Consider the following 13,695-nt stretch of genomic DNA (forward strand, 5'->3'; position numbering starts at 1 on the left):
TTATTAGTAGAGCTGTTGGGGGAGGCTGTGCGGTTGATTGTGGTATGGATGGAGGGTGTTCCACTTGGGGTGAGGGGTATGAGGTTATATAGCAATTTATATGGCAAATTTTAGCATTTTTTGGATCAATTCCGCTGAAAAAAGCAGGCAATTGTTCAGATTCTATAAATCCACCCTGTTCTAATCCCGACAGCATCCTTAAAATGGCCTTAACCCTATAAGCCAGTCCAACGTCCACCTTAACCCCCACCAACCCAAATTAACCCTCATTCCAACAATCACCTTTACCATCCCCAATACAAAATGGCAGATCCATTCCAATAATTACATAAATCACATAACTTCATCAATATTCATCTGATATATCACATAACATACACACATCCATCCAACACACAGCACACAACACACATTTCATTACCGTCTCAATATTTGCTTAAGATTACATCAATCAGAAATCCCACAAACTTTTCCTTAAAACTTATCCTTAATCTTAAACAATTTTGTAGAAAATCTAAATATTTACAAGAACCAAATCAACACATGTATGAGAATGCATAAGAGGGGTGTATTGAGGGGGAAGGAAGGGGGTATCCAAGGAAAAAGGAGGGTAGGCAGGATTCCTGAAGTCGGACTCGACTGGACTCTAAATAAAGACAGACTCCTTAATATTCTGGACTCAATGAAGTCCAGTCAATTCTGGATTGAGGTCCAGAGGCGTATTCATGGAGGAGGTTGGGTTTGAGGGTCAAAACTCGTCCCCTCTATTTTGATAAAAATTGGGAGTTTTGGATTTTAAATCACGAAAAATCCTAGAAAATTGAAGAATGTTTCCCAAAAATTAAGGAAATAGGTTTGCTACCCCGGGGTAGTATCAATGGGGTTTGTCACTGTGGGTACTATCTGGGTCTTTGACACTCTTGGATAGTGTCTGAAGTTTGATTTGGGCTCAAGTTTCTGCTGTGCTTTGGACAAAAGTCTTCAATTTATTAGACTTTTTCAAGTCCCTCAAATTTTTGAGTTTCATACTAAAACACTCGCTGAACTCCGCCTCAGCCAAGCCCCTCTTTCGTTCTCCATCTTCCCCCTTCATCCACAAATAGTGTGGATTCAAATATGTAACAAAATTGGACAAAATAAGGAGTTTTGAATTAATTTCACAAAAAAACCCTAAAAAATTGAATAAAGGACAGGATATGCCCGCAAATTGACTCCATTCCCCCTTTCTCGCCCCTCTTTCTCCTTAATACACCCCTGACACCCCCTCCTATATGCATCTTATACGTTAAAAGTTATCCAAAAACTTTTCCTCGAGGATATTTGATTTCACATGCTGCTGTACATAATTTCAAATTTTAATTTCAAAAGCCTACTAAAATTTATATCAATAACCTTTCCATTTTAAACTTTTAAGAGCTCTTATAAGCATGTGTATCATGTGGTATGGAGTGGGGTCACCCCATAAAGCAGTTGTGGGCAACCTATGCACTGCACGGCACACCTTGATTGCAAGTCTGGACCAAAGCATCAACACAAGTGTACAGCTACACACAGTTTAGATCAGTGATGATCAACCTGTGTGCCGCGGAACACTAAAAATTGTTCAAAATGCCATAAACCATACGTCGTGTGCGGTTTCAGTCAAGACTCACCACCAAGATGTGCCACAGCACAAAGGTTGTCCACCACTGCATCCATAATAGTCTATAATACATTAAAGTTGCTTACTTTTGTTAGTCGTAAGATTACCCGATGGTATATAAACATTGCCTGAAGGTGTTCGTACTAAACATGATGGCTCAAAATCCATATCTAAATCATTGGCTATGCCTTGTACACGTCCATTCATTCGACTCATTGTTGGATTTCTAGGCGGCACCTCTGGTGCATTTATGTGTGATTGTGAACCGTCTATAAGACATCCTGTGAATGACAAAAAAAGAGATGATGTGATTAGTAAGTTCCTGTATGACTTGTACATGATGTCAATTAATAATTAGAGACACGAGCCACAAGCCTGAATAACAAAGCTGAATTTTCAAAAAAATGTCGTTCGGATGTATGTGCTGTATAAGTCAGTGGTGGACAACCTTTAATTCTGGGGCACACTTTGGTGGTAAGGATTGAAAAAAAAGGTACGCAGCATGCGATTTATGGCATTTTTACATTATTTGGAGGTGCCGCGACACACAGGTTGTCCAGCACTGATCCAAACTGTGACCAACGCAACACTTGAGTGTCATGAACCGTATGCCTTATGCGACTTTGATCCAAAGTTGGACCATACCACAAAAAAGGTTGACCAGCACTGATCTATATGAGAAGAAAATGTTATTTTTTTCAATGACCGTCCGGAGGCTACACGATTATGCGTAAAATCATCATCATTACCATAATCATTATTCAAATTCATTCAAAATTACTCCCAAAGTAGTTGTACAATAAAATTTAATTTTTTTCAGGATTTTTTTAAATTACTTTTTTTTTTGCTGTTTTGACGCTGCTTTGAGGATACAAAAATAAAAAAAGATTTGATTTTTTGTGCAATTTTCGGGAATAGGATGGAATATAGAAGCTATTTGGCTATTAGAAGCTATATGGCTAATAGGAACCAAGAAAGCTTTGTGTTCTGGCCAGTAACAGAGTCAGATGGAAGGCCTCTTGTAATAAACTAGGCTTCAAGTCGGAGAATGGTTCCAGTAAGTAAGTAAGTATGAGTAATAGGAAGCTAAGGCTGAGTGATATGAATGGATTTGGGATTTGTTGTGACTTATTCAAGGTTGAGTCTAATTTGAAGCTTTATGGACACTACAAGGAATTGGCTTGCATCCTAAGCAACACAAGCCGTCTTAGGTGTAGCTCTCCTATTTGACTGTAATCAACTAACATGCTGATTGGGGCGAATCCTTGAAATTGGACAAAATGCTCGATCCAGTCAATCAAAAGGGGTTCAAGAGAAGGAAGCCAAGTCGAGATTGAAGAACTCACTTGGATTTTCGGTCAGGGTTTAAGTCTGGGTCCAAATCGCAGTCTCAATCCCGGTCCCAATCCTAATCCTGGTCCCTGTCCTGATCCCTGTCCTGGTCCCAGTCCTGATCCCTGTCCTGGTCCCTGTCCTGGTCCCTGTCCTGGTCCCTGTCCCAGTCTCGGTCTCAATCTAACTCAATAACTCCTCAAAATCTTCATCCTTCACCAAACCCTCCACAATCAATTTTCCCCACACACAAATTATATATTCACTCGGAAAATTTTATTTTTTTATTCAATTTTTCTTTTCGATCCCAACAAAAAGTGAAAAAGTTTTTCCTGAAAAGGAAAAATTTGAAAAAAAATAAAAAGATTTCCAATAATAATGAATAATAACTTATATATTCCATTTGTATGTGCTTGTGTGGGGGTGGGTGTGGTATGGTGTGTGCCATTCAAGCGCAATTGAAAGGAGTTTAAGGATGGGAAGTAATGGATAATGTTGGGGATTTGAGGGAAGGATGGGGGTTGGTGGAGCTGGGGTTGGGCGGAGATGGGATGTGGAGCTGGAAGGGGTTTGTGGTAACTTTGGGGCAATTTTTAGGCAATTTTTGATCAAATTTTCTGAATTTTTCTCCAAATTTTCCCAATTTTTCGTCAATTTTCTTCAAATTTTCTCAATTTTTCTTCAATTTTCTTCAATTCTCTTCAAATTTTCCCAATTTTTCGTCAATTTTCCTCCAAATTTTCCCAAATTTTCGTCAATTTTCTTCAAATTTTCCCAATTTTTGGTCAATTTTCTTCAAATTTTCTCAATTTTTGGTCAATTTTCCTTCAAATTTTCTCAATTTTTCTTCAAATTTTCTCAGTTTTTGTTCAATTTTCCTCCAATTTTCCCTAAATTTTTTCAATATTTCGGCAAATAATCACCTAAAAAATCTGAGCAGCACCCCCTTATGCTAACAACATTCCATACACAATATCCAATACACACACAAATACACACAAAAAAAGGATTACGACTGAGGGTTTTTGCATTTGAAAAAAAGAGAAGAATGGCAAAAAAAAGCAGGCAGCACAAAAAAAAAAGAATAAGAAAGGAAGTCAATGGGAGGCCGAAGGGATAAATATAAAGAAAATAATCCAATAATCGATCATCGGTTTTCCATTCAATGAAGCACTTCATCTCCTCAATAACAGTGCAATGCAATATTTACAATGGATATGACTTTGTGTGTGGCTGATTGTCTGCAATTATTGATCGATGTGTGTCTATACTTGACAGGTTTAGTAGCTGTCGGATTAGTCGACGAGGTATTAAGTCAGCTTTCTTATTATGTAAATTCAGCCATAGAATGTGAAAGTGAAAAATTGATGGAAATTAGGTCTTTTAAAGCTTATTAGAATCCCACGAAATCCACACTTTATATCCATTTATGGCTTGTTATGAAGACATGTCAGGTAGACAGCATTTAGACACTAAATAGTCTTGTTTCGATGATTTTTAGGTGGGTTGAGTGAAAGTTGTAATTACTTGATAAAGAAATTAGCTGTTGGGCTATGGATGTGATGGAATTGAGATGGATTTGGAATTTTAATTTATTTTTTGAGAAATGTTGAGTGATGTTTTGATTAGTTTAAAGATTTTGGTGTCTTTTGAGGAGCTTTAGATGAATGTTTTGTAATTTTTAATTTAATTTTTCCTTTTTTGTCAAGTGTTGCTCAGTTTTTTCAAGTGTTGCTCAGTTTTCCTCAAGTGTTGCTCAGTTTTTGTCAAGTGTTGCTCAGTTTTTGTCAAATTTTCCTCAATTATTGTCAAATTTTGCTCAATTTCTGTCAAGTGTTGCTCAATTTTTGTCAAGTGTTGCTCAATTTTTGTCAAGTGTTGCTCAGTTATTGTCAAGTGTTGCTCAGTTTCTGTCAAATTTTCCTCAATTATTGTCAAATTTTGCTCAAATTTTGTCAAGTGTTGTTTAATTATTGTCAAGTGTTGCTCAGTTTCTGTCAAATTTTGCTCAATTATTGTCAAGTGTTGCTCAGTTATCGTCAAGTTTTGCTCAGTTATTGTCAAGTGTTGCTCAGTTTCTGTCAAATTTTGCTCAATCTTTATCAAATTTTCCTTAGTTTTACGCTAAAATTACCACAAATCCAATTACACCTCAACATCATCCACAAAGACCCAAAATCAGCCCACACATCAACCCAAACTCACTCGATTAATGCGCCTACAGCACAAAAATCCTTTAATTTTTCCTCATCTCCACCAAATCATATTTTTTTATCCTTTTTTCTTATTTTCCTTTCATTTCAACAAAATAAATACACACAAAACGTATTTTCCGAAACCCAAATGCAATCCTAGCCATCCAATAATGATAATAATATTGAAGATGAGAACAGAACCGAGAGAAATAAAGGAATTGAATCAATGAAGGATGAGCATTGCATTGTATGAAATTGTCATCATTATAGAATATATTGTTTGGTCAAATAAAAGGCATTATCTATCCAATCTTAATGCCATGACTGTAATGGCTGAGATGAGCACTTGATGGTGATGTGGATGAATAAGGGGTGTGGGGTGCACTGGGGTAGAAAGGGTATACTGGGTTTTATAGCAAAAATTTAGGCGGATTTTTGGAAATTTTTGTTAAAAAATTCCAAGAAAATTGAAGAATTTTTCACAAAAAATGGGGGAGGGGTATTACTCCAATATACCCCTAGGGATCAAGGGTGTAGCCTGCCCGGGGTAGAAGGGTTATAACCAAAATTTTGGAATTTTTTGGAACATTTTTCACCAAAAATCCATCAAAATTAAGAATTTTATTAAAAAAGTCGAGGAAGGGTTGACCCTCTTACCCCCTTGTGTATCAGGGGTGTTGTCTACCCCGGGGTAGAAGGGGAATGGTAAATGTAAGAAGGCATTTTAGGACAATTTTCATAAAAAATCCATCAAAATTGAGAATTATATTCCAAAAAGTAAGGCAAGGGTTTGACCTCAACCCTCCCCCAACCCCATGCATACCCCCCTGACCTGTAAAAGGCTAACAAGTTCATTCAACTAGTACAATCGTCCATCCATCCCCAACCAAAAAATGAAAACAAAAAATTGAGGCAAAAAAAGTCAATTTTTTTCATTCATTTCTAGTTCCTTACAGCCTCACAAAAAGGCAGCATCTACAGCCAACAACAACAACACAAAGAAGTTCCATGAAAAGAAAATTGATTTGCCATTAAACGTCATGAATCTTGTTTTCTCTCCACCCTGTCCATTTGAGCTTTTTTTCATTTCCAAATTTTTATTATTTTTATTATTTTTCGATGCCTTTTTTTTTCGTCCTTAAATCAAACGACAACCGAAGATGACTTGGAAAGTAGAAAAAGGAGAGAGAGAAAAATGAATGTTAAGCCACAGGAGAATTACATTTTTTTTGTTGTTGCTGTTTGGGTGATAGAGGTTCTGCGGTGGTGAATTATTGCCGATTATTGAATGTCATTTGAAACGTGAGATTATTAGGAAATTATTGGGGCTTGTTTGAGGTGATGTGGATGGTGTTGGTGGTTGAATTGTTGAAATTGAGAATAATCTAGTACTACACTTTCAAAATCTAGTACTTCACTATCAAAATCTAGTACTACAATTCAAGAATCTAGTAAGATAATTTAAGATTCTAATACTTTCCAAGAATCTAGCACTAAACTTCAAGAATCTAGTACTGAACTTCAAGAATCTAGTACTTAACTTCAAGAATCTAGTACTCAATTTCAAGAATCTAGTACTGAACTTCAAGAATCTAGTACTCAATTTTATGAATCTAGCACTGAACTTCAAGAATCTAGTACTGAATTTTATGAATCTAGTACTGAACTTCAAAAATCTAGTACTGAAATACAATAATCTAGCACTAATCTCCAAAAATCTAGTACCTCCTTTCATAAATCTAGTTCAAATTTTAAAGAATCTAATCCAAACCATTAAAATCCCCCAAAATCACTTTTCCATCCTTCATTTCCTAACCTCAAAAAGTCTTCCTACCTTTTAATCTCCCAAAAAAAAAATCAACTGCCGCCCCTCCATCCCATCCCTCCCAAAAGTCTCATCAACACGAACATCATGACATAAAGAGAGAAAGTTAAGATTATAAAAGATATTTTTACACGTTCGCGTGATGTGCGACTGAACATCAGTCAGTAAGCATAGTAAGGAGGTGAATAACGGAATGGACGACTTGTAATGGATTCATCACGTACATCAACTCTCGATGGACACATCATTAAGAATGAAAATCCGGTACCGAACTAACAAATTGCATCATATCCATTTTGAGTATCTATGTATATGATATGTTGAGTATCAATGTCAATTCGTCATAAAAAAAATGTACAAACATTTGGAATTGGAAATGGAGCGTAGTTGAATGCTTAATGGGCTGGTTGGAAGTCACGTTTAACTCGTAAAAAGACAACGTCAAGTCATAGCCTCAATTTTGACTTGATTTTTTTAAAACAAAAAAAAAGAATCTTTATGGATGTGAAGAAGAAGAATTGTCAACATGTACAAGTAACACAGAAATGAGAGACAATGGGAATGAATATTAACCGAACGGAATTCAAAATCATGTCATTTTCATTTGATGATGCCGATAATTCATTTTGACGCTTTTGTAGAAGGCTAATAATAATAAAAAGTGACAAAAAGAGTGAGGGAAGAATTGGTTGATGGATATGATGAATGGACTTCTGTGTGGAATGTGGAGTGGGTAATGAAATTAGATTTGTAGTTGTTTGGTGAGTTGTGAGGTTAAATGTGACTTTCAGTCTCAATCAATTTCGATCTTCGGTAGTCTTCGGCTGTCTTCGGTTGTCTTGGGTAGACTTCGTTTGTCTTCGGGCATCTTCGAAAGTCTTCGTTTTGTCTTCGGGTATCTTCGGAAGTCATCGATTTGTCTTCGGGCGTCTTCGGTATGTCTTCGTAAGTCTACGGTAGTTTTCGGTCATCTTCGGCTGTCTTCGGTAATCTTCGGATCCTTCGTTTGTCTTCGGACATTTTCGGTTTGTCTTCGGGAGTTTTCGGTAGCCTTCGTTTATCTTCGATTGTCTTCGGGCTTCTTCGTTTGTCTTCGATTGTCTTCGGGCTTCTTCATTTGTCTTCGTTCTTTGGTTTTCGGTTTTCGGTTTTCGATCTTCGGTCTTCGGCCATTTGATATTCAAATAATATTAGTCCAAAATTGCAATCCTGCGCATCTAAAATGCAAACCATCAGCCCATGCCCGACACCCCCCAAAATTACAAATTACTCCCCACACTAAAGCTGTCAATTGAAAATCCTCAAAATAAATTCAATTCCTGTTTCAAATTGATATACTGTATCCCAAATTGTCACATAAATATTGTTCGATATTGATTTGTTCAAACATAAATCATGTACAATATTGAACCGCAGTAATATTTTCAATACAGGCCAGAAAACCCAATAGGTCAAATTTATGGGAATAAATTAATATCTGTCAACAGTAATCCAAGGACATGTTTTTATGTGCTGCTTTATATGATGGATTATTTTGGTAGGATTGTGGCTTTATTTGAGGTTGAGTGCAATTGATTAAGTTGGTAAAGTATTGAAGACCGAAGAGGGCCGAAGAAGCCTTAGGATGACCGAAGACGACAGAAAACAACTGAAAAAGACCGTAAACGAATGAAGACGAACGAAGATTACCGAAGACAACCGAGGACGACCGATGATGGCCGGAGATGACCGACGGCGTCCGAAGACGTCCGACGACGATCGAAGACCTCCGAAGACCTCCGAAGACCACCGAAAACAACCGAAGAACACCGAAATCTACTTGAATGTATAATAGTGAATGACCAAGAGATATGATAATGTCTAAAGCCTTAACTCAGCCTCATATCACATTCAAATCACCTTGAAACTCTTTAAAATCGTTTTGACAATTCTTGAACTTCCGCGTGGCAATATGTATTATTGTTTCAAACTTCCACGCGGCAATGGGATGTGTTGTTTTAAAAAAATCTCTTTAAAACCTTGAAAAGTCTTAAAGCCTCAACAGCTTTAAAAAACAAGAAACTTTATCAAAAATGTAACATTCTTCCATCATCATTTCTTCTCAATCCCTCAAGATGCGACTCCAAATACCCAAAAAAAAAAAAATTCAGTCCTTCAGCCAAAAAGAATCCACATAAACTTCACATTATGAGAGCAGCTCATCAATAATTCCAAAATTTTACAAGCGCCACTCAGAAGTCCGTACACACTAAAAAAGAAGAAAAAAATCATCGACACAACGAAATAACCCGAAAAAAAAGAGCAAGTTTAAGTGGATACACACAGTTTTATAGCATCACATTTTGATAGACGCTGGTGGAATATAAAAGAAATTTTTTTTTTTTGTCATTTTTACCTGACTTGGAGGTACAAAAAAAAATAACTTAAAAATAAGCAGTCTTAATTCACCTGTAAAAATGAGTCGTGAATGTGTTTGTGTATTTTTTAAAATTCAAGAAGCGCCCATGACGTCATGCATGAATATATATTTATATATGGTAACAACTCGACCCGGTATATTTATCTTGATTAGCCTCATCACTTTACGACATAAGCAATTTTTTCGATTAATATTTTTTTTTTCAACTTCACTCCCTCATCCATGACTTGAGATTGGAATCTGCAAACAACGTGTTTGGGTAAATTATTATTGGATAGAGGGGGATGATGACTGGATGGGAAGAAAGTTAGAGATTTGAGATACTTAACCTCAAAATATGGAATTTTTAACCTCAAAATTTGGACATTTAACCTCAAAATTTGGACACTTAACCTCAAAATTGGGAAATTTAACCTCAAAATTTGGAAGCTTAACCTCAAAATTGGGACACTTAACCTCAAAATTGGGACACTTAACCTCAAAATTTGGACAATTAACTTTAAAATTTGAAACGTAACCTCAAAGTTTGGAAATTTAACCTCAAAATTTGGATACTTAACCTCAAAATTGGGATACATAACCTTAAAATTCAGACACTTAACCTCAAAATTTGTAAACATAACCTCAAAATTTAGACACTTAACCTAAATATTTGGAAGCTTAACCTCAAAATTTGAACACTTAACCTCAAAATTGTGATAATCAACCTCAAATTTAGGACACTTAACCTCAAAATTTGGACAATTAACCTTAAAATCTGGACATTTAACCTCAAAATTGAGTTGTTTAACCTCAAAATGGAACCGCAAACTCGAAGTTGATTTACTTAACCTTGACGTAACCTTAAAAAAGAGATAATTATTACATTTAACCTCAAAATCCATCCACATAACCTCAAAAAACTCAATAATCTAACCTAAAAAAACATTCCACACCACCTATACAACCCCCTACATGTAACTCTATCCACTAAAGATGCTCCGGAAAAAGTAAATTAACTGAAAATTACATTGCATGAATGAAAATCGGCCGTAGCTATTTTCCTACCTTATTTTCCTCTATATAATCTATCCGACTATCCAATCGCATCACAATAAATCGTGAGTGGAATTTATTAAAGAATTTATTATGATGCCAATAAATTGATGATGCACATTTCAAGTCAAGTCCTGTGACTGCCTTTTTTCGAGGGGTTGCAAATGCAAAAAGTTGTTTTTTTTCCTTATTTTTAAAAGTCAACGGACGGACGGAGGGAAGGAAGGGAGTGAGTGACGTCCAACCCCACTTAATTTTCTTATTTTTCTGCTCATATTCAGCACATATATCCACTGTAAATACATAGGAAGTTCAATTTATCAATCGACTTATTTGGAATGGATTCATGGATACACGTAGAATGTTTGAAGGAACGGAATTGGAATGGATAAGGAGGAATTACACGTGGAAATAAATACTGTATTAGGGGAATGTCAATTGAATGTTATTTTTTGGGGTATTTTTGGTGCATTTTTAAGAGATTTCTTTTGGGGATCAATTTAATATCTTTATGTATGTATAGAATGTGGAATGGGAGAGGTTTAATGGATGTAATAGTCAACTATATGTGAAAAGTAAATAAGAATTGAATCGTTGGTTTCCTAAAGGTGGATAATGTGCAATGAATGTGACTTTATGCTGCTTTTAGTTGAACTCCAGCAAGTACCAGTCTCATTTCGGGGTAGATACCGTACATTCAGGTCACATAATGGGATTGTGTGAACCAAGGACCTGTTTAGTACAGGATGTGCTGACTAATCGCTTCCGACTATCCGGAACTACCCGAGATAACATTGGACAACCCATGACTATGCGGGAGTTCCCGGAAGAATTGTAGAAGATCCCATTAATAAGTACTTCAAGTGAGACTGTGAAGATGGCAAAAGATCACGAGAATGACCAATTGGCAAGCCATAGATAGCGATAGAGTCAGCTTCAGACGACAACTGCAGAGAGGTCATGGATCACAATTGATCTGTATGACTAAGTAAGTAAGTAAAATTGAATCTGCTGTCAAATTTCACAATTGTTGACTAATCGCAACGCAATTAACTAAATTTTCATCAATTTCACCAAATTGCTAGCTAAAACTCCAAATTCTGATTGAAATATAAGCAAATTGACTAAATTAATAACGGATTTTTTGAAATTTTACTAAAATCCGATCAAATTGGTTGAAATGTTCTAAATTCTGACAGAAATATGACCAAAATGGTTAATTTTCCAGCGGATTTCAAATATTCCGAACGAATTGCTTGCAAATGATCTAAATTCTGATATAAATTTGACCAAAATGTCCAGTTTTCTAGCTGATTTTCTGATTAATTCTATAAAATTCTGCCCAAATTTTTTAGCAAAAACATCCAAATTCTGACAAAAAATTGACCGAAATGGCCAAATTATAGCAGATTTTTAAAATCTTATCAAATTCTGACAAAATTGCGAAAATTGAAAATTCTGACAGAAATTTGACTAAAAAACAAAATTCTGAGCGAATGTTATAAAAATCCAATTAAATTCAGATTAAAAATTGAGCAGAAAGTCACATTTTCCTCTCAAATTCTGACCAAATGTATTAAATTCCCAATATAAACTCTCAAACCCACCCTAACATTAACAAATCTCGCCACAAATACCCTTCAATCTTTAAATTAAAACATTCTCAATCGACAGTCGTACAAAGTCAATACACTTTATACTTAAACATAGTCTACATCCTTATCTGTTCAGTAAACAACATACAATAATTAAATCGAACATGTTGCATGTCTGTGCACAAAATTCAATTACTCTTATCTTGATCTTCATGACCTTTTTTTTGAAAATGTCTCAGTAAGCACAAAAAAATTGACCATTTACAGTCACAGTACTTCCAAGAATCCAATTAAAGTGCAATCTATAAATTTTACAAATATTATTCCACAAAATATATCACAAAAATCTTGTTCCTGCAAACAGCATCAAATCGAATTTGAATCCCTATTTATGGAATGCGCATCGTGTGCCAAGTGAGAGGCACCAGCAGGAAAAATGGAAACGATAGAAAATTAAATTAAATAAAGATGAACTTGTGAAAAAAGGAGGAAGAAATGTAAGACGATTGCTATTTTCGTAATCGGTTCATATCATATATTGGCAGGGTTGGGTTACTAGTGGTGATTGGTGTTGGTTTTGGTTAGAGAACATTCGGAAGCTACGTATCGCTTGGGTCCATCACATTTCATTTCAATCATGTTACGGAGCTCACATGATCGGGGCGCTAAATAAGCGATACGGAATTCATTAAGTATGTTCATATAGATGGGCATCTAGAGAGTCAGAGGCTGGCGAGAACCAGAGTTGGGGTACTAAAAGATCTAAAGGGTTTTCTGCTGGATGGCATTAATATACTCTTCAAGCATCTTTAGAAATAGGTGTATTTCAGGAATATGTTAGTACTGATTTCTTCGGAATAGCACAAACGGGTTGATCGATACACAATCTACAGCCTGGGTTACATCCAACCGGATTTGTTTTAAGTCCGTCACAATTCCATAGTCACGCTTGTCATGTGCTGTATCTTGGAACAATTAACCAATTTGAACTATTTTGAGTAAATTTTGTAGAGAAATCATTGAATCAGGAATGTATCCATGGGGAAAAATGGACAAGGCTCGAGACAGAAATGAACCCATAGTGTCTGAGTTAGGAAAGGACGTTGCTTTAAAGCTCCTAACTAAGACACACTTTGCTAATAAGTAGTTCAGCAAAAGGCTTAATTTGAGTTATTTCTTCTATTTTTTGACAAATTTCAGCAAATTTTCTCTATTTTGAGTCTTAAAACTGCCAATGGATTGAAAATATTTATAATAATCAGCTTAACTCTCCAATTTGTCATTTGATTTCTTGGTTCTTTGGTCAAGGTGAGGGACAAACTCACTAGATCAACTCTCTTTAACAGTGGTCATCAACCTATATGCTGTCGAATTAGTCTGAAAATGTCATGAACCTTACGTCATGTGGCTCCTTTAGAAGCTTACCACTAAAATGTGGCACCAAAGATTGTCCACGACTGCTCTATACGATAGCCATTGATATACCCCTTCCCTCATCCCTTCACAATAATCACATATGTCCATCCCTGCATCCGAAAAAGGATAGATATTGATAGTATTTAGCAATGGCTGAGTGGATATTGCAATTTCTTACGACTTTTGTCAGCAATTTTTTTCTCTTCATTTATGGATAATCGATAGTCGAAAAGGAA

General features: G+C 35.9%; 1 protein-coding gene across 2 annotated transcripts in view; it reads right to left on the minus strand.

Moving 5' to 3' along the window:
* Nucleotides 1-13,695, minus strand: part of Ten-m (teneurin transmembrane protein Ten-m) — a 175,220-nt gene that overhangs the window by 46,818 nt on the left and 114,707 nt on the right. For both annotated transcript variants that reach the window (XM_070649070.1, XM_070649069.1), the window contains exon 3: nt 1,729-1,923. In XM_070649070.1, coding sequence (XP_070505171.1) covers nt 1,729-1,923 — 195 coding nt within the window. The remainder of the gene's footprint in view (nt 1-1,728; nt 1,924-13,695) is intronic.

Source organism: Chironomus tepperi, unplaced genomic scaffold, assembly GCF_022539635.2.
Source record: "Chironomus tepperi strain 1889 unplaced genomic scaffold, CSIRO-AGI_Ctep_v1 contig_419, whole genome shotgun sequence".
Lineage (NCBI taxonomy): Eukaryota > Metazoa > Arthropoda > Insecta > Diptera > Chironomidae > Chironomus > Chironomus tepperi.